Source organism: Falco rusticolus, chromosome 4 (assembly GCF_015220075.1).
Source record: "Falco rusticolus isolate bFalRus1 chromosome 4, bFalRus1.pri, whole genome shotgun sequence".
Lineage (NCBI taxonomy): Eukaryota > Metazoa > Chordata > Aves > Falconiformes > Falconidae > Falco > Falco rusticolus.
In genome coordinates, this window is record NC_051190.1 from 29,185,490 (window position 1) to 29,209,244 (window position 23,755).

At 42.9% G+C, this 23,755-nt stretch overlaps 1 protein-coding gene across 2 annotated transcripts in view; it reads right to left on the reverse strand.

The window, feature by feature from the left end:
• The window catches only part of FOXK1 (forkhead box K1), a 56,049-nt gene extending 32,637 nt beyond the window's left edge, over positions 1–23,412 (reverse strand). For both annotated transcript variants that reach the window (XM_037383347.1, XM_037383346.1), the window contains exon 1: positions 23,027–23,412. In XM_037383347.1, the coding sequence (XP_037239244.1) occupies positions 23,027–23,412 (386 nt within the window). The remainder of the gene's footprint in view (positions 1–23,026) is intronic.
• Between the last annotated feature and the right edge of the window lie 343 nt (positions 23,413–23,755).

Below are 23,755 nucleotides of genomic sequence, written 5' to 3' on the forward strand. Positions count from 1 at the left end.
CCTCTGAAATTTCCAGCTGATTAGAGGGGTAAATTAATGGTCTGCAAAGCCTCTCAGTCTTGGTATAGGCAGGAAGAAATCTGCTTCAGTTCTAGAACCACTTGAGTTTTTTCCACTCGATAACCTGCCACAGACAGGTACATCCTACAATCCCTGGCCATATAAACCCTATGTATTGTACTCATACACAGTTATGGTATGTTGCATATGTAAATTCCTTGTGGGAAAGGATTCCCATTTTTCTAGGTTGCTTCACAAGACATTGAAAATAGAAAGGTTTTTTTTTTAGTTTGTGTTGAAATAAAAAACACACCAACACACCCACCCACACACCCCCCACCCTCCATAAACTGCATAGAAACAGTTCTTGCCTTCTTAGGTTACAGGCAGGAGAAAGTAAAAGAAAATTGATTGCTGGGTCCCTGCTGCATGCCTGAGTTCAGACCCCATAGCACTTGCTGAACGCATGCTATATATACATTGGAGACCAAGGGGAAGAGAGAGTACACATGCCACACATGGTTACAGTGATATAAAAGATGTTGCTAGAATCTTGTTTGTTTTAAACAACACAGATTTTCCAGAAGTTTCCTGGACAGGGCCCTCACACTGACCACACAGCACCAGTGCTATTAGGCATCCTTCATGTGGTGAACCAGTGACAGTGACCACAAGCATTTCATCTACAGAAGATCTGAAAAATAAAGTGCTAAGAAACACTGTTTACATAAACAGTCACCCTTATGGCAGACTTTGTGAAAAATGGTTAGGTAGAAAACCCAAAGTGACTCCATACCTTGCATAACTCTGAGGAAGGGGAGAATATGGCTGCTTTTTACAAAGCACCTTTTACTCACAGATGCAAAGGAAACGGGGATGCATTTGCCAAAACATAGTCCCAGGTTTAAGAGCAGCTATTACAGTCACTGATTCTTTGTTAGAGCACCCTGAGTGCCAGTTCCACACCAAATGACTTCTGGTAAGACCTGCTGTGTAAGAGCAAGAAAAGGGTATTTAAAGATTTTAAAAGGAGACAGGAAACTGTGCTGGATTTATGATTTTACATTTACACCATGGAAAATCACAGAGACAAAATGGAGAAGACAAATCCTGAAAAAGTCAAGGTGAAATGTATGTATAAAATAGAGATACACAAAAATGTATATAGAAAACCTGGAATGATATTTATAAATATTATGTCATGTAAATAAACATAATTATATGTAACATAAGGTGATATAACATCAATCCAGTTTATTATACAAAAAGAAATAACTAGAAAAGTTGGAAGACTGTTACACGTGCATTGTCATCAGCAACTTGGTACCATCTTTGTCGACTTTATTGTGCCATAATTCATGAAATCCTGTTATTCCTGAGTGTTGCAGTTATAAACGCGCTGGTACCATCTGTGTTAACAGCGCTGAGATGCAGGTTGAGCAAGAAACATTGTAGGAAGTGCTTTGTTAAAAATAACACATTTTGCAATTTGAATCAGAACAGTAACACAGGTGCAAGGTTTCATTCAAAAAGCATAGTCAAAAGCATGATTGTCTCCTTTTGCTCCAACTGCCACTTTTCCTTTTTAAACTTGCAGATACTGTTACCACACCACTGACTCCCAGTATCCAAATCCTTCTCTCTGCCACTCTTGACTTTGTCTCTGAACCAGCGTGGCCAGCAGGGCCAGGGCAGTGCCCGTCCCCCTGCACTGGGCACTGGTGCGGCCGCCCCTCGAACCCTGGGCTCAGCTGTGGCCCCTCACTGCCAGGGGGACGTGGAGGGGCTGGAGCGTGTCCAGAGCCAGGCAGGGGCTGGGGGAGCTGGGGGGGGTTTGGTCTGGAGAAAAGGGGGATAAGGGGGGACCTGATCATCCTCTACAGCTGCCTGAAAGGAGGCCATAGGCAGGGGGGGGCAGTCTTCTCCCACAGAGCAAGAAACAGGACATCAGGGAACGGCTTCAGGTGGCACCAGGGGAGGTTTTCATAGGATATTAGGAAAAATTTCTTCACCAAAAGGGCTGTCAAGCATTGGAAGAGGCTGCCCAGGGAAGTGGTGGAATCGCCATCCCTGGAGGGATTTAAAACGCCTGGAGATGTAGCACTTGGGGACATGGTTTAGTGGCGGACTTGGCAGTGCCAGGTTAACAGTTGGACTCCATCTTAAAGGTCTTTGCCAACCTAAATGATTCTATGATGTGAGGGGACAGTAGTTCAACTCTTAAGGATGAGGCAATTATCTCTACAATCAGTAAATACCTTAGATTCAGGAAAAGCAGGCAGCCAGAGCTAATTACATGTCATGATTAAACAGAACTATGTCACTACTAGCTAAAGTTTGACGAAGGTGCCCACAAAAACCCTTGTAAAAGATAAGAAATCCTAAACAAGGCCCACACAACAGCTATTTCTGTCCCCTGTAACTTCCTTGAAACCAATTCGTTTTGTGTCAATTACACATAGTTCACTCAGAAGAATATGGTATTATTCCCATGCAAAGTTCCAAAAACATATCTGGTTTCCCAGCACAAGAAAGAATTTGACAGTCATCTCTGTCAGGCCGTTATCATTCCCATTTATTTCAAAGTGCCTGGCATAATTTTCCCTCCCCATGGCAGGGGGTTGGAACTAGATGATCTTCAAGGTTTCTTCCAACTCAAAACATTCTATGATTCTAGGATTTTACTGGAGGGCAAGGTGGATACTTCTCACCCTTTCATTCAATTTGTAGGATAAACATCAAAATTTCAGGCCATGATCAATGCGCAGGTTATGTATGTAGCAGCTGTTACAAAGAAGTGCCAATTTTGTCCTGTAACCGATTTTCTTCACCTTCTGTAAACAGCTAAGGGAAGAACCACTTGCCTGCCTCTAAGAAAATGAAGTTCCCATTAAATAATTCTCATAAATCCACTCCCTATTCCCATAATACTTTGAAGTAGTCTGGAAGGAGATGCCTTGGACAAGGTAAGAGACACAATGGGAAAGCTCCGGTACCAGCGCATCCAGTATCGAACTAAATTTGGTTAGAAAAAGACAGTTTGCTTCACTTGACTAAACATGTATCTGAGTCCTAAAGGTCTGCCCACGGAGAGGATAAGCAAACTGAGACAAGAGCTACCACCTCGGATTCACATTTCTTCAAAAACAAGGCTCTGATAATTGCTGTGACCACTGTGTAACAGCTGAACTCAGAACATTTATGGACCAAGATTTCTTGCTTTGTGATGCTGCACTCTGCCCTTAGAAAGCAATACTCTTCAAAACTTCAGCTTTTCCACAGCAAGACACACTGTATTAGCCAGCACAAAACAAAACACTTCAGCTGCCAAGTATTTAGAAGGGTTTCCACCAATTTCAGTCACTAAAATAACCAAATCATTTTCTCCATCTTCACTAAAATAAACTAGACCCTTACTCCCCAATGGGAATCATCATCATAAGTACTGTGCTCAAAATGATGATTTTGCTGGAACCACAGCTGCCTGAAGCAGCAAGGTGGGCAAAAACATGAGTAAGAAAACTACCTTTCAATCACAAATGAATTAAAATGAATATTAGTTTGAATTAATGTCAAAACTGTACAACAGGCTCCGAAAGCTGTCTGAGCTGTCACAGGAGATTAGGTACTATTCACCCCTTCTCTGTAATACTACTACTACTACTACTACTAATACTGAAGTCACCCAATATTTCCTGTTCCACTCCCTACCCTAGAATATTTTCCCCCTAAATAACACTTTGTAAGCAATACCAATAAGAAACTAATTATATCATCCACTTGGCTAGTGCCATCTGCATTCCAAATGAAAAAGTTAATTGCACTGAGACTACAGAAAGTTCTGGAGGAACAAAGACAAATACACTTTATTCTCTTAAGTCTAAATACAAATTACAAAACAAGCATGTACCTATCACCATGGCAATTTAAGAGTCATTATAATTCTTTTCTTCACACATCTCTCTAGGCTAGGAGACACAGGTAGTATAACTGCCACGCTTTTAAGAGTGCTTGGTTCCTTTTGGAGGTTACCACAGTCTTAAAGTAATGAGGTTTTAGCTTTTGCTATTTCCCGTTCAATTGCTCTACTGATCTGACCAGACTTAACGCTGAAAACTACTGAAGGCCTCCCATAAAGTCCTTTATCAAACTCACATCAGGTAAGTGGCTGTAACATGATGGTCAGTAAAATAATTTGTTGCATTCATGAAGAGATAAACAAAGGGTCTGCATGTAAATGGTGAAGCTCAGAATCCACATTTGTTTTTCCTGTAATTAATCAACTCAGTCTGAAGATAAGCCAAGCATGTCGCCAGAGAGCAGGACAAGGAAATAAACTATGGAGCTCTCTGTAAAAACACCTCTGGTATTATCCACTATTGTTTAATTAGAGGAAAAGCTATACAAGTCCCTGTTAGTGTTTTTAACATAACTGAAGAAAAATCGGATTTAGAAAGCACTGAGATTATCTGCAAATAAAGGAGTATAGCAACCTCTGTCACTGCTGAAAAGACAGAGCAACCCATTGAAATGTTTGGTGACAATTATTCAGAAAGTCACACGTTAGGTTAGATCAGGACTGGTTTCTAACTTCACAGTTACCCAGAGCTCATAAATCACTTGCCTTGCATGCTCTGTAATACAATCCCTTTATTTAATACATACTGTCACGCTTAACATTGCATGTTAAGCATGTATGTCAGCTGAGACCGAACTAAAATTGTCTATGTGCATATTTAAGTGAGCTCAGGTTTGAAATAATGAGTTGAAATCGAGAGAGTGGTATTACTTCTAGTTCATGAATTTTAGTTTTCTTCTGTTGGGAACCTTCTCCTGAAAAAGTACCAGCAACTGTTCCATTGTTCTGTTACACCAGATGCACAAATAACTTCAGTGTACTGGGGTCCCTGGCATTAACCAATTCTTATGTATTGTTCCCGTACTAGAGCTAATGTACACCTGGTTTTAGTAAAGGCAAACTCACACTGAAGTAATCAAGAATTCCTCATACCTGGTCCAGTGAAATTAGTATCAACTAGTCTGTAATTCCAGATTACTGGAAGGATTCTTTGTCCTTCCCCTCCCATGCATTCAAGTTAGCTGGAAATTCTCCTTTTCCCATGCTCACCCTGGACTCACTAGGAAGCGTAACTGGACGACTTCTGCCCAAAGAGATATCAATTAAACCACTCAATCTCATACAGATTTATTTTAACACAATCTAAATCTGTTTCCCTGTAGTAAGAGGCATTTCCTTTAGCCCCACCACCATTCCTTCCCCTCAGCCGTTTCCTCTCAATGTCACCCTCGTGCCAACAGTACCGTCTGAACCACTGCACAGCAAAGCAAACCAGGTAGCTGAAATAATAATTCAGGTGTTTTTTTTGTTGGGAGTAAACCGTCAGGCAGATCAGATCCCTTATCTCACCTTCCACAGGACAACGCCAGCACCAACACAGAGAAGGTGGAGGGGGCCAGTATCAAGGGGAGGAAGGAAAGGAGGAGGTACCAGCAAAAAAGATTTATATTAGATCATAAAAAAACCCCAGAGCATGTAACCACAGACTCAGATTTAAGCATCACATGATCCAAACACTGCCTTCTCCTTTCAGAAAACGAAATGCAATTCATTCATTTTGAGAAAAGCTCTGGTCTTTATCAGGTAAATCGCATCAGCTGCCACGCTGATGCTCTAAGGCATCATTTTCAAAAGTTCCTGAAACAGAAAAGTCAAGATTATCTTTTTTTTTATTAAGCTTAATTATTTCAAACCCAAAGTCACTCAAGCTTTATGCAAGAGGACCAAACAAAGACCAAAAATGTTTTCTGCATTCCAACAAGTGCTTCCTGCAGCCCCGTGCCCATGGCAATTCTCCCATAGCAACCAGCAGGTCACGTCTGCAGGAGCAGGAGTGGTTTTGTGGTTGTCTTGGATGGGACATACAGGCTCTGCACATTGCAAAATAAGTGCTTTTTAATACCCTCATGCTTCCAGAGTTTATTTGCTGATTATCCTTGAGAAATGCAAGCACAGTAAGATGGCTGAACAAGGACAGTGCTTCAGAAAAAAAAAAAGAAAATTGCCATTTCTCTTTGTCAGACAAGACCTTTTCCTCATGCTCCTTGCTACTGCTCAGCTGGAACCATACATATGGTAAAGGATTTTTTCACTTAATGAGAAGGCACCACAGGTTAAACTGGGATTTGCCTCACACTGCATATTGCCATGTTTAAAACAAGGTTTCCAGCACAGCCAGACAAGATTTCAGATGGGCAAAGAGCATGTGCAGGCAAGTGTATCTATTTAAAACAAATATTACCAGCAGCATCAGGCAAACCCACAACTTATGAATAGCTAAGTCTCTTTAGAAGCACCAAGTAAATTAGCTGTAATGAATGTTTCTATTGAGCTCAGTTGCACAGGGCTTCCCTTTATGCCATTTCATCAAGGTTCAAACACACTGAGAAACACTTCCACACAGAGGCTGATTTTTCAAATAGGTATTTTAGCAAACTCCTTTGAAGACAGCAACGTTCACAGGAAAGTCTGGGCAAACAGATTCCTGTCCCTGCCAGCGCCATGAACACACAGACATAAACAAAAATCATTTCTGTTTCTTCAGTCCCTCCAGTCTCTGCAGACATCCCACCTCACAGTGCTGATGAACAGCAGGGTCTCGGCCACTGCCCATCTGGGGAAAAGGCAGAGAGTGAGACTGAGCCAAGCAGGTGGTGGAGGGGGAAGAGTATAAACACCCCAAGGCGGATCAGGAAGGCTAAGAAGGAAAAGAGATACTAGAAGCCCCACCCCCCACCCCACCCCCCAAAAAAAATCAAAATGCTGGTTTGGTTCATAAATATCTTCTTTCAAAGTGCACAGAAGACAAGCATTTTCATTTTTGAGGCTCCAACAACTGGCTATTAAACTTTCATGAGAGTTTGCACTATGATACCATGCTGTGAAACTTCAACAGTCCGTTTATTCCATGCATCTTCCCTACCATTTCTTAGGTAGCAAACCTTTTAACTGCTGCCACAGAGCAATCTGATAAATTGAACATCACCACTGACAAACAGTTAATTTTTTCATTCAAGCGAGAACATTCGAGACTGTTTCACACTGGAGAATCAGTAGTGAAGAATCAAGAGCTGCTGTTTTATTTTCACATCCGTTACATCTCTTTATTAATGTTCTGATTTTACTCTTCAAAAATTGAGACATCAAGTACAGTTTCACTTCCAGATTCTCCCCTTTGAGGAGTAAAACACAGTGCAGGAAAGTAAGAAACCCAACTTGTAAGATATTGTAGTTGCCATTTTTTCAGTGTAAGGAACTACCACAACAAGGTCAGGGAATAAACTCACAAAGTAACAAACCAACATCTCATAGAAGAACAGGAAAGAAATGACCCAAATGGCTAAGAAGGGTGTTTCATTCAGCTAACGAAGAGCCAGCAGGAAATAGTGAGAGGTGCCCTCAAAAGACACCACCCTGCCTGGGAAATTCGCATTACGGACAGGTCTTTTCCTGATCCTACTACTCTCAGCTTTGCAAGATGGATCTTATAGTAATCATGCTCAGTCCAGTGCCAAAAACCCTACCAGAAGCTGCTTCAATCTCCTCCAGAAATCAAAGGGCCAGGAACATACAGTTTCAAAAGCCACCCTTCTGAAACTTTTCCAGCAGAAACCACCATAAGCCACCTAGTAGTGTCTTTTCATTCACTTCAATGCCTGCAAAAAAACCTGAAGGATATCCTTAAAAATGCCATCATTATCACCACTTACATACTCAGTGGCACACCGGTCATTAATTCACTTATCTATTTAAAACATAGAAACGTCCAACTATAAACACTTAATTGTCAGGATTTCTCTGGATTCATTTTATTTCTAGACAGATTATAAATATGTAAGATGACCTCAAACACCAAGCCTTGGTATAATCAAAAGATTATTATTAACAGGCTTTTATAACAAATACTGTTAAGGCAGAGTTGCAGTACTTCCATCGGGGACTCTGTTAAAAGGTGGCCTTGTGGAAGGCTTTAAGTATATATGCCAAGACAACATGGTAGATGCTTAGTGCCCATCCACCAGACACAGAGAAACAGAGGTGGTGCTATAATTGTACCTCACTTAGCTTCACATTTCAAAACATTGGAGTCAGCTTCAAAATATGCCATTCACGCCAACCCAGGAGCGCTGGGCACACCGCTTGCTATCAGAAGACAAATTCCTCTTATACTCCTGAGGGCTCCTAGTCCTTTAAAACACAAGCAAGCTGCAGTTCAGCAGCACATAGGGCAGATTACATGGAGTACAGCCAGTCTGAAGCACTGCAAGATTAACTCAAGTCTGCCAACACGCTAAATGTACGAGCCTTGAAGGTCTTACCTACACCCACACAAATCAGATGCAATTTTATATCAATATAAATTAACCTGCAGCATCAGTGACACCTATCTTTTAATCAATATCGGTTGGGGGTTTTGTCTTTTTAATTTTATTTTATTCAAGTCTCCCGAGGGTGAATTCTGGCCCCACTTCCACCACACCATTACAGAAGCTGCTCTGTTCCCCTGTGTAGTCCTTACTATAAACAACTTCATGTCTCTGAACAAACTGTTAAGATACAGTGGTCTTTTTCCTGTGTATCATATGGTAAGCCATGTCTTAACCCAACACCACTCCACCAATCAATTAGTCTCTCTCATTTATCATGCCTCTCAGTATAATGAGAACAGAGAAAAACTTTGCTGTTGCATTCCCAGAGATGTCAACAGTTAGCTACCTGCAGAGAACATTTAATAAGCTGTCCTTAAAATCTAAAATTAACCTAAAGCTGCTGTTTATTTTGAAGCTTGGGAATAAGGAGGTGTTTTAAGCATAAGAATGGAGCAGCCTGACATCAAAAACTTGATATGAAAGTTTGCCAGTGAAGAAGTGGGCTGACATAAAGAGCAAACGATGTTTTTATTTAAATGAGGTTGGCTGCCAGCACCAGAAAGTTTCACTATCAGCACTGCAGACTCCTGATATCATCTGTAACACACAGCAAGCCTATTATGTTATTTTGTGTTGTGTGTGGCTGTATACATAAAAATAACGTTAGTTAAGAGACTCTATATAGCACACAACGGCCTGTGTACCGCTGTTGCGCTAATCACTTATTCTAGCCTGTAGAGGTCTAGATCCTATCTTAACCATTTCTTCACCAGCCAATAAATATTTGATTTTCAGAGGAAAATGTAAATTATGTGCAACGTTTGTGTATCTCACTTTTATCATTAAGTCTTGTAACTGCAAAAATCTCTTTCCATGTTAGGCTGATCAATCTGTGAGGTTTTTTTAGTATGTTGTCAGCATTGCATTTTATTTTTTTATTTTTTTCCCTAAATCCTGGAAATTATCAATATTTGTGATTTTAAAATAAACAAACAAAACCTTACATACTATGTACAGACTCCTTCCAAAGCTAAATTGCTACTTAACACCTCTGGTTTGCATGTAGCTAAGAGGGGCCAGGAAAAAAATTATTTTAGCTTCAGAAAAGATGTGTGGGTTTGTTGTTGTTGTTTGTTTTTTGTGGTTTTTTTTTTTTTTTAAATGAGCTTACTTTAAGTCTGACATTTCTGTATTTTCATTTATTTTCCTAAATGGTGCTCTCCTTCCAACCTTCCATTTTGAACCTCCTTACCTTCCATACAACAGCACTGTCTTTTAAGAGGTATGTGTCTTTTCTAAAAGGATTCCCACTTAAAACTCCCGTAGGTCATAACCCTATTAACATGTTTCAAAGCCTGATCTCTCTCCCCAGAGGTGTGCAAGCCTCTCCCACCAAGAGAAAAATAGTAGTCCCCTGCTCAAGAGCCATGGGACATCTTCAGAACCCCAAGCTCAAGAGAAGTGCGTCACCCACATACACTCCCTTGCTTTTACTGTACCATACACAAAGGGAAAAAGACTGTGCCAATGGGTACCGGTCCCTTGCAACCACGGTTTTGAACAGCAGCCTGATGCACCGCAGCCGTTGCGCAGACATGTGTACACCTTCAACAACAGCACTATCAGCTGAAAGTAGACACAGATGACCAGCCAGCCACTCCTTCCTCCCAGCCTCCTTATGTCAATAAATCTTAAGCTGGCTGTTTGAGCAATGTTTAATCATAAACAGTTTTGAACATGCTCCAGAATATAAACAAAGGTGAGCAGGAGAAAAACTGCCAGTCCAGTCCTGAGAACCACTCGCCACTTGCTGCTGAACAGGGCAACAGAGAACAGAGAAACAAGGAACTGCTAAGGAACAGGATAAGCACCTGCTGTTCATTTAAAACCACCACTATGCAACAACATTAAAGTATCCAGAATTGCAACCACAGAAAGATTTCAAGGACTAAATGCATTAGTACTCTTGGTTCTCTTAAAATCAAACAAAAGAAAAATTAAATTGCTTAAAACACCCACCTAGGTGCATGGCAAACTACACTCATTGATCTCATCCCACTGCCATTAACAATGCAGTCATCTTGATTCCCTTCTGTGTCGCTAATCAAGCTAAAATTAACTCCTCTCCTCCTGCTTACTGCACATGCTAGCTCGACGAAAATCATCACATGGACAGGATCAATTGTTTCTCTCCACAAGTGCATCCCACCATGCTTACGTACCATAAACGTATATGTAGGACCTACAGGATCTCTCGTGGGATTTTAACCACACTCATCATGGGGCTGGACGACTGTTTAACTGGCTAACACCATAAGTAGCTCCTACAAACCTAGTTGAAATACTTCTCAACACCATCTAGTCATTATTTGCCTCTGTTGACCTCTGTGAAATGGGATGCATGAAAGTGGGGATTTCAGTTCTGTTAAGCCACTATCAATCTTAGAAGAACCAACACCATACTTGTCCCTCCTGCTTTCACAGAACGCAAAGATGTGTCTTAAGCCAGCATTTCCATAAAGCCCTGGAGGACTCTTCATCAGCATGGCACTTAGTTAAGCTTGGGGCATATTCAGAGGACACAAAAATTCATTTTATATGGTCACCACTGACAACATTGATAAAAAAATGCATACAATATCCTAGCGTTTGTTTTAAAGCAGCTCCATTTTAGATCCCAGTGTGATGTTTCAAAGGAAAAAGCCAAATCAAAACAAAATCCCAACCCCACCAGATAACACCCATTAAACAAAGCTAAAGTAGTGATCAAACTGGCAGAACTATGGAGTGGAACAGAAGTGTAAAAGAAAAAAGCACTCTAAAGATAAACATTCTTCAAGTATGTGCCCGACAGCATCGAAGGTTTTATGCTATTAAAAAATACAATACACACCACAGTGACAAGCAAGGTTATTCCATCCACCCACATGCTAACCTGCTGTCCCACTAAGTTAATTCAAGCATACAACGAAAGGCAACTTGTATGACACACAGTAGGATGATACTTATTTCTATATTCTGCTGTTACCACCCTTGCCCTACATCTATCCTTCATGAGGCAGTGGCAAACTCTCCACTGTTCAGACTGAAAGGGCAGACACTGCATGCAGTCTTGGACCAGGAGTAAGTTTTGCTCAGCCCTTGCCAAGGACTCAGAGGTTCTGCAGGAAGGTGAGATGGATGCATCCTGCTTCTCACACCCCACTTTCCCCTGTCCCAAAGGAGTACTGCCAAACCACAGCTCCCAGCCTTAACAACAACCAGTAGCCCCTAGCTGTTTCAAGACCCCTGGACCACGGCTACTCTGGCAGCACAGGCAGAGAGTAGTCAGTCTGACATTCGGTTTGTTTTGCAGAGGTGTCACAGAAATGGTGACTACTAGCTCTGTAACACACACATCTGCCCACAGTGTTTCTGTGCCAGAAAAGGCTGCCTAGCCCCCATTCATGATGTGCTGAGTTTTTCCCCCCTCTAAGACAAACCTAAAGATAAGAGCCTAAGGCTGGCTTCCATCCTACCACAGCAGAGACCACATAAAGTGACTCAGCACAGCATGACCACCACACCAGCATCTCTCACTCCTTCCCTGCTTCTGCAAGGCTTTCCAAGCCTCTGCTGCTCACACTGATCTTGGTTAAAATGAAAAAGGTCAATATTAACTATTTTCCTTCTTTGCTCATCTTGGCAGAAACACTCGCCTCTGTATGTTTCTCCCTTACACCACAATTAACACCTACCTCAGTGCCAAAAAAAGCCCCACCTGCACCCACGCTCTGGGGAACTTCCCTGTAACAGCTTCTACAAAGAGTTCTGTTTTCAGTAAGAAACTAAGCAGTACACCAAGAATTAAATACGTAGTGACAGCGCGGAACTAACTGCAGTGCTACAGCTGGCCTCTACAAGTAGCACTAGTTATTCATTTCCATACCTAACTCAACACCAAGCATCTTAAAACTTTGCTCACCGCTGGGGAATTTCCACCTTGCTGCAGATCCTGTCCCTTTCACCACAGAAACCTGGCCACGGCTGCCACAAGCAACATGCAACTTTGATCTAATCCTATTTTCATCCTACCGCCCACCTTCTTGGGAAGTCTCTTCCTTTATTACCACAAGTATCCAGATGCTTGGGAAATTTTCATACCCTGGAGAAGGAGGAGAAACTAACAGTCTGAAAAGATCAGTTCATAAAATCTCCTAATAACAATCACAGAAAGAGGCACTTGTTTCAGCATCTTTGTTGGATACACTACAGCAGTTTGATTCTCATTCCAAATGCCATCAACTTTCTTCTAATGAGCCATTCATCACTGTAGCGTTTGCTTTCAACGAGCCAGCCCAATTCCTTGAAAGATCTCACAAGTTATGTAGACTTACTCTTCCAAAACTAGGGGACTACCTATAAACACACTAGCAAAGGCTGTGCAAAACAGAATAACCTCAATAAAACTCAGGAAAAGATCCTAATTCCCACATACATATGCCAGAAAAAGCTTGTGTGTGGGAAGTTACTAACCTTTGAATTCAATCAGACTCTAAGAGGGCTCTAACACACACAGCATGACTATGATACATTTTCCTTTGAGGCTGGTTCAGTTCATTTAGAAAGTGATTTGAAAGAGCTAATGTACTATTTATGTACATTATAAAAAACCGATCCATATGGAGTTAAGGCTTTGCAAAATGTTCACTCCAGTCCATTCCAATCCCTCTGAAGACATTCCACAATCCATTCAATACCCAGTAGAGGAAGCCAGGATTACTGTTTTAAAAGCAGCTCTGAGGGTAATTTAGATGTTTTAAAAGCTGATATCTTCTAGACTTGGAGCCAAATAAATGTTAGGGGCAGCACAGGGCCTCTCACATAAATGTCTATAAAGTGACATCCACCTGCAGCCTCCAAAATACCGACATTGAAAATAAAGGTTACAAGAGAATCCCAGGCACAACCTTCGTTCCTACTAAAAAAGGGGAAAAGAAAATAATTTTACAGTGATTCAGGAGAAGATGATGTGCTGGATTGGCTTGCAAAGGTCCACCTAGCAGGACACGGCTAAGACTGCAAGCAATGTAAAACAATCCCAAGATTATTAAGGTATTTTAAATCCTGCCAGCATATACAACTGTGCTGAAGGGTTACTTCCTTGAAAGGAGTCTAACCAACTAAACTGACAGTGACTTTTGCAAAATGACAGCAAATTTTAGAGTTCATTTGTCATATTACTAGCATATTCTAATGCTCCTCTTCCTTTGCTTCAGTGTAGCGTGTAGAATTAGCAGAAAATTTTACTTCAACAGATTCTTTTACCTGGAAGCTTCACACAAACTGTTCTGTAAACTGGTTTGCAATATCAGCTTTTGGGGGAATAGGATTCAAGCCCTTCCATGCTACAGATTTTTCTTTTTTTAATACAAATTCTCATACTTGCAATACCATCTGGTGGAGCACAAAGCAGGATGAAATTGAGAAGAAACTGTGAACCACTTGGAGAAGAGGATGCACCCACTTGTCACCAACAGACCTCAGATTCAGAATCACTGCCCATCAACACAATTTTGTTACCCAAGTTCATTTAGCGACTGTTTGCAGTGAAGCACTGATCTGAGACACTCAATTATAAACAGGTCATGTGCAAGTCTAAACTACTGGATTGCACCTATTTCTAATAGTCTGCACATGCTTTGTTTACACAAAACACAAAAAGTGCTAGCAACACTTTTATTGAACCACTACACGTTAGGGATTTTCTCCTAAGAATTCCTATGCCTGAAGAAAACTTCTGCATTTGCCTTAATACTCCATAAAGACAGACATTAGCAGCAATGCACGTGCCAGCCTTTGACTTCCTTTGCAGGTCTTCCCAGTGCTAAAACGGTTTCATTATGGCTTGTCTCATTAGTCAGTGTCTGAGAGAGACATGGTAGAAGAGATAGTAATTATACAGCTGAATGGACAAGGCAGAAGGAGGCAAAGCCACCCAATTGCCAGGCTTGTTGACAGTCAACACCCCTTTACGCACCGGTGGGCAGGCAGCCAATCCAAGGTACACCATTTTACGCAAGCCATGAGACAAAAAAAGAAAAAAGATCAATAAGTAAACAGTAGTTGGCACACCTAGCACACCAAGAGTCTACCCTTACTGGTTCAGGCTACACCTCAAACTGAATATGAAAAGCAAAAACATTTTTGGTCTACCCATCAGGTGGAAACAAAACTTGCTTTCTGTGTCTAATCCTTTTCTCCTCCCACCCAATCAGGATTTTGACTGTTTAAGAGTCCATAGTTCTTATGCCCTCGAGAGAGGAAAGGCCTTAAGTTGCTCAAGAACAATTCCTTTAGCAAGTGCACAAACTGGCTCTGCAGGGAGTCCAGTTCTGCTTAGTCAAAATGTTGGTGGCTTCTGTATGTGGCCTTAAGGGAGACAGAAGATTAAAACAAAAAAAAAAAAAATTGTGTGGGAAGACTTTCCAAGGCTCTCTTTAAAGTGGCACGAAGCAGAGAAAGGGGTTTAGCTATAATGTTGTCTTTCAGAAAGAAGGGAGGGATGTCCTTTTCCACAGCACTCAGACCACCTCTGCAAGGGTTTTTGTCTCCTCGTTCTGTTCTAAAAGATGGTGTGGGTTGTACTTGTACATGAAAATGGTCTCTTATCCTAGAAGCTTCTTGAAACATGATAATAAGCAGTAACAATGTGCTTAAAGTTTTCTTCCACTTATCCTCCTATCTAATCACATAGTCTAGATTAAAAGAACCAAAGACTGCCCATCTTTGCTCCCTCAACTAAGGCAGAGCACCCAATTAAGTTCTACATTATTTCTCCCAAACTGTCAAAATGTCCTCAAACAACATGAAAATTATTATCTGGTATGTTTAAAGGAGGAAGGAAGATCACCAAAGTCGCACATACACAAGCGACAACCCAAGAAATTAAACTCGCTTTTAAATTACTAAAAATAGATTGGGTAGGGAGGAAAGGGACTATCAATCAAATCTTAGAGTTGCTGAATATTCAAATAGACTGCTCTCTCAAGACTGCTTGAAATTTTTATGATAAAAAATGTACAAGGACATGGAAAAAAAAAAAAGAACAGCAGGATACCGACGAGCAAAATACACAAGACAAGTGGATACAGAGTATTAATTAGGCCATTAAGATCCTTAAAGGTTTTACTGTCCAATAAAATATGTATTCCATAAAAATTAAGTGCCATGCAGAAGGAATGCACACATGCATTTTACTGAGCTGTTCTGAAGAAACTGAGGATGTGCATTACTAGCAAAAAACATTTGTGGACAAGAGTGAAAAGACATTAGTAAAATTGTATCTGTACTATGAAAACAAAGAACATACAGTTGGATAGAAATTTTCAGTCACATTTACTTAAGCGAGACATTCACATGCTCTGTAAGCATCTCCATCTGCTTTTATAAGGACTCTGCAGTCAAGTGAAATAGGAAAACTTCTAAATGCTTGAAAAAACTATTCAGTGATTAATACTGAATTACTGACTGAAGTGGATGCATTAAGACCACACAATACTCAGAATTAGTCGATTAACCAAGTCTGGAAGTACATTAAGATGTCTTTTCACAGCCCACATTGGGAGGACAAAAAAAAAAAAAGCTCCAAGTTTTCTACCTTACAGATTTGTCCAAACAAAATCACTGGAAGATGACAGCCAGACCTCTGGCTCCCCACGTTTCTTTGTGTCAGTCCCACAGTCCATTACATCAGGGCCCACCGGCCACTTTCAGATGTAGAAACCAACATTCAAAAGCTACCCGAGTTCACTGGTGAGAAAGCACCACACAAGCTCAGCAGACTTCCCAGGCATTTTTCTGCCTGTCCTAGGCCTATGTAATTGTAAGACCACAAAGACCTTAACCACCCAACAGACTATGGACTAAGGTCTACGGCATGTTTAGCTTTCATACTTTTGTTTCTTTGAAGTAAGAATCCTGAAGTGGATATCCTAGCCATGAGTCTGCAACCTCAGGAAACTCCCAGATGCATGGGGACTGAACCAAAGACACAGAAAACAAACAAAGCTGGTGTTAGGTACGGCTATATGCGAGAGGCTTCTGTGCTCTGGACTGCTATCAAGAAAAAGGAGAGGAAAGAAACTGTACTGAAAGAAAATGAGATAATTCCTCTCCCTTTTCATTAACATTGCCAGCTCAAAAGCACATGATTTTTCTTTCTTAAACCACATTTCCACTTGGACTGGGGAGGGAAAGCTGTCTCATCCACATCTAACCAGCAATAAGGTGAAGCTTGGTCTGTTAAGCATTTCTGGTTACTGTGCCCCTTGGCTCTGGCTGTTCAACACCCAGACGCTGCCTGCTCAGACATTTACTAGAGGTAGAAGGAGCTCAAAGTAAATTAGCACGTCAGAACTACTGATATGGAGCTGAGTGCATGTACAGATCCACCCCGAGTAACAAAGCCAGCTGCAGCTGTCAAATCTCAAACAGCAGTTTAACAAGCACCTAACCAGTCTGTGTCCCCTTCGTTACCCCAGTATAAGTGCAGCCCCCCCCGAAGCACTCTCACTTGAACACACTCATCAGGCTCCACACTCTGCAATTGCTGCAAAAAATTCTGTCAACAGCAGACGCTAATTACTACACACGGGCCAGTAATGAGACTATTTGCATGGCATAAGTAGCAAATTCAAGTAGTTTCCTGTTCTTTACCAACATCCTGTTGCCACATCTACTCCTCCAGGAAACTGCTGCAATGAGCAAGAGAATTTGGCATCCCACAGAACAGCTCTGACACCAAATGGCTATCGGAGCACAGTTACGAGGAGCTTGCTTACAAAGAAAACTATCAGATTAATCTGGATGTCATTTATGCTTTCAGTTATTCAGTGAAAGACTGCATGCCCCGCTTTCTGGGAGGGAAAAAAAATCCCTCCCCAACGTTATTTTGATTTGTTACCAGAAGTCACACAGACACTCTGCAGTGAGGATGGATGCTCACACAGCTGGCACCAAAACAACTAAGATATGAATTACTACAGATTTCATCATTTTTATTCCTGTTTTCATAAAAGCAAAGACTCTCACACTCATTCATCCCCTAGATTTATATAAAAATACAACCACCAACTGAAAGAATCCCACAGTCAGCTAAGTAGACGTGTCGTGATTGAGAGTCTGTTAACACAAAGAAGTTACACCAGCACAACTTGAATCCAGATTCAGGCCTTTATAGCTGAGACTCTGCACAAGAATGTACAAGACAAGTGTGGCATGTGCTGGTTAGATTAATCTTTTCATAATCAACACATCAGCTAAACTGAACCAAGCTTGGCTTAAAAGAATACATAAGAGAACATACGCTTGAGTTTTGCATAGCATCAGTTTATATTCACAACCTGACTTATGGCACAGCTATTTTTGAATCAACAAATCGAGCTGTAGTTTCTCGCATGTGAAACTTTCCTTAAACATTTAATATAACCCATGACAAATTGAGCTGCTTAGCCAAAAATTATTACTTGACATAAATTCTGTAATTAAAATCAAGTAATTCTTTATCACCACCTCTCTGTGCAACAAAAACCCCTGTTCTCAAAGACAGCCTTTGAAATCAAATCAGAGCATGAAAAATGTAAGATGAAGCACCGAGAGAGCAAATCTTTAAAGAGTTTCTAGTGAGAGTAAAACCACCATCCACAAGTAGTAGCAAAGCAAATGATGCATTTCAAACAAAGAAAAAAAAAAAAGGCTGCAAATGCAGATTACGCAACATTCAAGTAAAACTGCATGAGGAGTTATCAGAGTCAACATACGTATGCAGCATTTCAGAAACAACTAGTTCTGTAGTCGTGGTTATGTGGTCAAAGCACTTCCTTAGTATGTGTATGTACGGCTTGCAGTTCCCTCCGAGATGTAAGGATAGCCATGCTCATACACACCATGATGGCATCATTCAAACCACAAGAATGGAGGCCGAGTGGTTAGTGAAGTCATCAAAAACACTGAAACATTGTTTATACCTCCGTTTTTCTAGATTATGTCAATTTTTTTTAAAAACTTTAATTAGTGCCTCAAGTTACTGGCTAACAGACTGTACAGTCATCTCCCTTAGAAAGGGAAATGAAGAGACCGTTGGATCTAGGTCTCAGTTTTCTGCTTGGTTACTAAACCTCAATTGCAGAGACTCCCCCACTACCCAAACACTGAAGTGAACTTGCGTACTCACAATACAGAAAGATTAACACATGCATAAAATTTTGCAGGATTAGTACCTTGACATGTGCTCAGAGTATTAGACTATATATTTTTGTCAAGTTTATTAAGTACCTAGGAAAACCCCATTATAAATAGAGCAGCATGCTCTTAATAAAGCTTGACATGCACAGGAAGTTTTCAATTTATAATGAGGCTTACATACATAATAATGTTTTTATTTTAACTCCATGTTTTAATTTAATTTCCTTTGTATTTTACACTCAAACTAAAAAAACCCAAACCAACCCTCTCCATTTATTTCTTCCATTTTCTACAGGTTAAAGACCTACAGGTTTAAAAACTTATTTTTTGATGTGAAAATCTCATATGGAAAGCACCCATTTGCACTGAAAAACACAAACTTCAGGCTCCATTAACAGCTCTACTGCAAAAATACAGAACGGTCACAGAAGCAATAAGCAAATATCCCATGACAAGCACCATTTTCCAATCTATTGAGCTCCCAGTTCAGAAAGCTCAAGTGCTATTATCAGGCTATGCTCTATCAACATTTACAGTTTTTAGTCAATAGAAATTTTGTACTTAAGAGCATTTGAAAACCTGACCCATAGCTGCTTAAAATTCAGGTTAGCAAGCTTAACTATGAACTGTTTCAGTTCCTCTGGTTCCAGGGGGAGGGTGGAAGGGGGGAAAAAATTCTTACTTTAGTTACTGGAAGTCTCTAACCTATTACTGTTACTTCTTTTTAAAACTGTGTCAATTTTGAAGATAACAAGAAAAAAAATATTTCAGCATTAACCTGATCCTGTAAATACCCAATTACACTGGAAATCTGAAAAAAACCAATACTGTCTTCAACAGGAAAAAGTACTTCAGCTAATGGATCCTCCTGTATCTCACCTTTTTGCTTTTATCAATAGTTTTTAAAATCTAGCGCATATCCTACTGATAGTCTTGAGTTTCTCTCTTTTATAGAAAAATACCCAGAAATCTCTCCACAGGTTTCAAGCTTCTACTAGCACAGCTAAAAAAAAAGTTTCTAGCAATCCAAATTACGGATTTAGAGCACTTCTGATGTAAGTACTTCCATAATTTCACCTTGATTTATACGTAATGCCTGCTGCAGCATGGCACTCTGGTTGAACAGACTAAGGAGTCTTCAGCTGTACTGCGGGCCCTCCACTCTTCTACCTACTCTAACTGTCATTAACCTCTAGGAAATGCCCTCTTTGTTGGTCATTATTGTTTAATTATACTTCATAGTTATGTCATCCTATCTGTGAACTACAATCTTCCATAACAACACAGCTGTGCAATATGATACTCCCGCCCAGCAGTGAAATTCTGGTTACAGCAGATTATACATACACATGATGTCGCTGGAGGAAGTGATAGGAAACTTTTCAAGAGCTCTTGATTTTGAACAGGTCTATTGTGTTAGGACGTACCTACAGTCTTCAAGAAAGGTCTCAGAAACTCCTCCTCTTTCCTCCCTTCCCCACCCCTCCTGATAAAACTTTCTGTAAATTTTAAGAATAGCTACTTCTAAACTTGGAAGAGAGCTTATAACAGAAGTTTTATACAAAAAAAGTGCAATGAGAAGAAACTTCAGAAATAGAATCTATGAGTCCAGGATCTGTTTTTTTAACAAATAGTATGAATTACATCTGAAAAAACACTTTTTCCTGGAACTCTCTGCTTCCATTCATGATCTCATGATGCATAAGCATCTCCTTTGCTTGCAATATGACAGCAGCAGTGACTGCATTGGTCCAAAAGAAACAGGACTTTGCACATTTCTGCTATCCTTTACAAGCAAGTAAAAAAGAAAAGGGGGAAGGGGGCGGCAACTATTCAAGCAACTCATTCTTAGAAAATTACCAGCAAGAACTTTGCACATCACAAGGCCCTCCCATCTGTATCACTGAATGGAACGGCCATTACTTCATGAAATTTAACATAAAACGTACAATCTGCTGGTTCATGGAGAAGGTGTGGCTGTATCAAACAGGGCAGAAACATTCAGGGGGAAAAAAAAAAAAAAAAAGCGGTCTGTACTGTAAAGTCTGTGTACTACAACCCATCTTCACTTTGTCCTACTTTTGACAGTACCAGTTGCCTAGCAGTAAGCATATAGGCTTCTCTACAGAAAAGAAATGGCACCAACCAGTGCTTTCTTCTGTTTACTGGGGCAGGGGGGAGATACTTGTGTGTTTGTGTACGTATGTGTCTGCATGTGGAGAGGGGTGACAGAGAATTGTCTGCTTTTTCAAGACTGGAGATAATAGCGGACAGGAGATCAGTTAAAGCCTCAAACAAGACTGTGTATACCAAGCTTCAATAAGATTATTTTTTCCCCTTGTTTGGGTTACAAACCCTTGACTGGCCAGTAGAAGGCAAGGAGTTGTTTACCTGTTAGAAGCAAGGGGGCAAATTCCTTTAGATTGATGCAAAACATTTTCCTACTCTGGAAGTCAGAAAGGGAGGAGCATTAAGTTTATTTATGTAGCTCAAACAGCGGCCAAGCAAAGAGGATGCCTTATTGTGCAGAGTTCACAACTGTACATTAAACTCCTCCCTTTAAAACGATGAAGGAAAATTGCCATTAACACTCCAGGAGTCACGAGCAAACGGAAGGGAAGAGAAATAAGCAACCAAGTCACTGCCTGAGAGGGTTTCTGAGCGCAATGCTTATGATTAACTGACTGAAGAAACAGAATCACAGGGAGGAGAGAGCTTGCACAGATAAACCCAGAGCCAGTGGGAGTGACAACAGAAATGCCCTGGGCTTCGGGTGGTCTTGTTTTACAAAGCAACATTAATTAAACAGACACTAAAGGACATATCTTTTAGAAAAATGGAACACGTTACAAACTGAAATGCCTCAGAGAGCAAGCAGCTAGGGAGTTATAACTAAATTACTAAGTACAAAATGAAGCAGCCTGCAAAGGAAATGAGTAATTAAAAAAACCTCCCCTGAGCAACAGGCTGGTGAGAAAGGGATAACTCCAGGACCCTGGTGCTGGAGGGAAAGGGTACCAAAGCCAAAGACTGCCAGATGAAAACAGATGCTTCACACAAACAACAAAAAGCCTAGTGGAACATCATATAAACCCAACCTCCTGCCTTTACAGCGTGTTTTCACTCACAGATTGCATTAGACACAGTCTGTCTGGTATGACCTGGAGAGATGCACACAGGAATGACATCACCCACCACCACCATGCTGCTGCCCCTGGGGTGAAGCACTGCAGTTGTTGGACAGTGCTCAGCAACCATAAACAGTATTTTTGGAGGAAGAGATTAATGTCAACCTCATTCCTTCTGCAAGAGAGTTTATCTAAAACTCAGCACAGACAACTACCTCCCTGCTAGTGCAGAAACTCTTCCACAGCTCCCTCCCCTTCCTCAAGGAAGCAAAGACACCTTCTGTCCCCGCTCTCCGGGTGTCCTGGTGAACAACATCACCCCCAGCTTGGCCCAACTCCCTCTTTTTTTCTGTTGCCCTCGAGAGACACCAGGAACTACACCCAACTTACCAACCCTAAAATAAGCACTCTGGCAAAGTGGTTTTCCAACTTTTCCCACTAGATCTTTTCCAAGGAAGACAAGCCCTGGGTGTTGCAAGTTTTGGGCCACTGACACGAGTCCTTCTTCTCTCATTTATCTTTTGAAAACCCCTTAAGGGCCACCAATCGAGCGTGAGTCTGTTGACAGGCAGCAAGGAAGACTATGACCGTAGGGGACAGCCCGCTGGAGGGGCTCACACTTTTTCACCACTCGCTCAGAGGGAACAGCCCCAGCCCTGATGAACATCACCCCCGTTCTCAGTCAGAGGCAGCAGCAAGGCTGGGAAGGTGAGGATGTCCTACGCTGATGCTGAGGTGGATCCACTGGCTGGTCCCCGGGGCAGACATCCCTCGCCGCCACCTCAGACTCTCCATCACGTCGTCGTACAGAGGGTCCCGCGTCCACTGTGACCAACTTCAAGCGAGGGGCCCCTCACCATCCCCTCAGGCTCTCTGTGGCCCGGGGAGGGCCTCAAGGCCACCTTCTTCAGAAGCAGTCCTTCACCGCCCCCTCAGGCCCTCTGTGGGGAGGGGGATCCCTCACTGTCCCCTTCACCAGCGGTGGCCCCTCGCCCCCACCTCAGGCCCTTTTCCTGGCAGACCTCACCGTCCCCTTCCTCGGCGGGGCCCCCTCTCCGCCCAGACCCACGTCCCCTCCCGCCCCGCAGGCCCTTCCCCGGTCCCCCCCGCAGGCCGCCGGCTCCCCCTCTCCCGCCGGAGCGGGCCCGGCCCCGCGGGCCCCCGCCGCCTCCCCGCGGTGCCACCGCCCCCGCGCCCCCGGCCCGGCCCGCCGCGGCGGCACTCACTGCGGCGGGAGCTGCAGGGCCGGGCCGCCGCGGCGCTGGAAGGCGCCGTCCACGAAGACGCCGTTCTTGCCGAGGCCGCGCAGGTAGAAGTGCGGCTCCTGGAAGCTGAGCTGCAGGTGCCGCCGGGAGATGAAGCTGGAGTGGCCCATGTTGACGTCCACCGAGCCCTGCGAGGAGTTGCGGCCTATGGTGACGGCCGGCTGCCGCATGAGAAACTCGAACTCGCGGCCCTGCAGCCGCGCCAGCACCGGGCCGGCGCAGGCGGCGGCGGGCGGCGCGGCCGGGGGCGGCGGCCCGGGAGGGGGCGCCGCGGCGGGGCTGCAGGGCGCCGAGCGCAGCGCCAGCAGAGCCCGCGCCCCGCTGCTGTCCTCCCCGACTTCGGCCATGTTCCCAGGCAGGGAGCGAGCCAGCGTGCCGGCCTCCGGGGCGGAGCCGGCGGGGCGGGGGAAGCGGGGCGGAGCGGGAGCCGAGCCCGCCGCCGCCTGCCCCTGCCTCCCCGGCAGCACCGCCGGGCCCGGCCGCCCGCCGCGATTTACGGCGCAGGGCGGGGGCCGGCAGCGCCGGGCTCGGCGGGGACGCGGCGCCGCCTGCAGGGCCCTCGGGCAGGTGTGCGGGAGCGACCCCTTGCGAGGGGCCGCGCCACCTCGGCCCCCAGCCCGGCGGGGCAGCGCCCTTCTGCCGGGTCCGTGAGCTGAACCGCCTCAGGAGCTGCCCCGCGGGCCGGAGGGG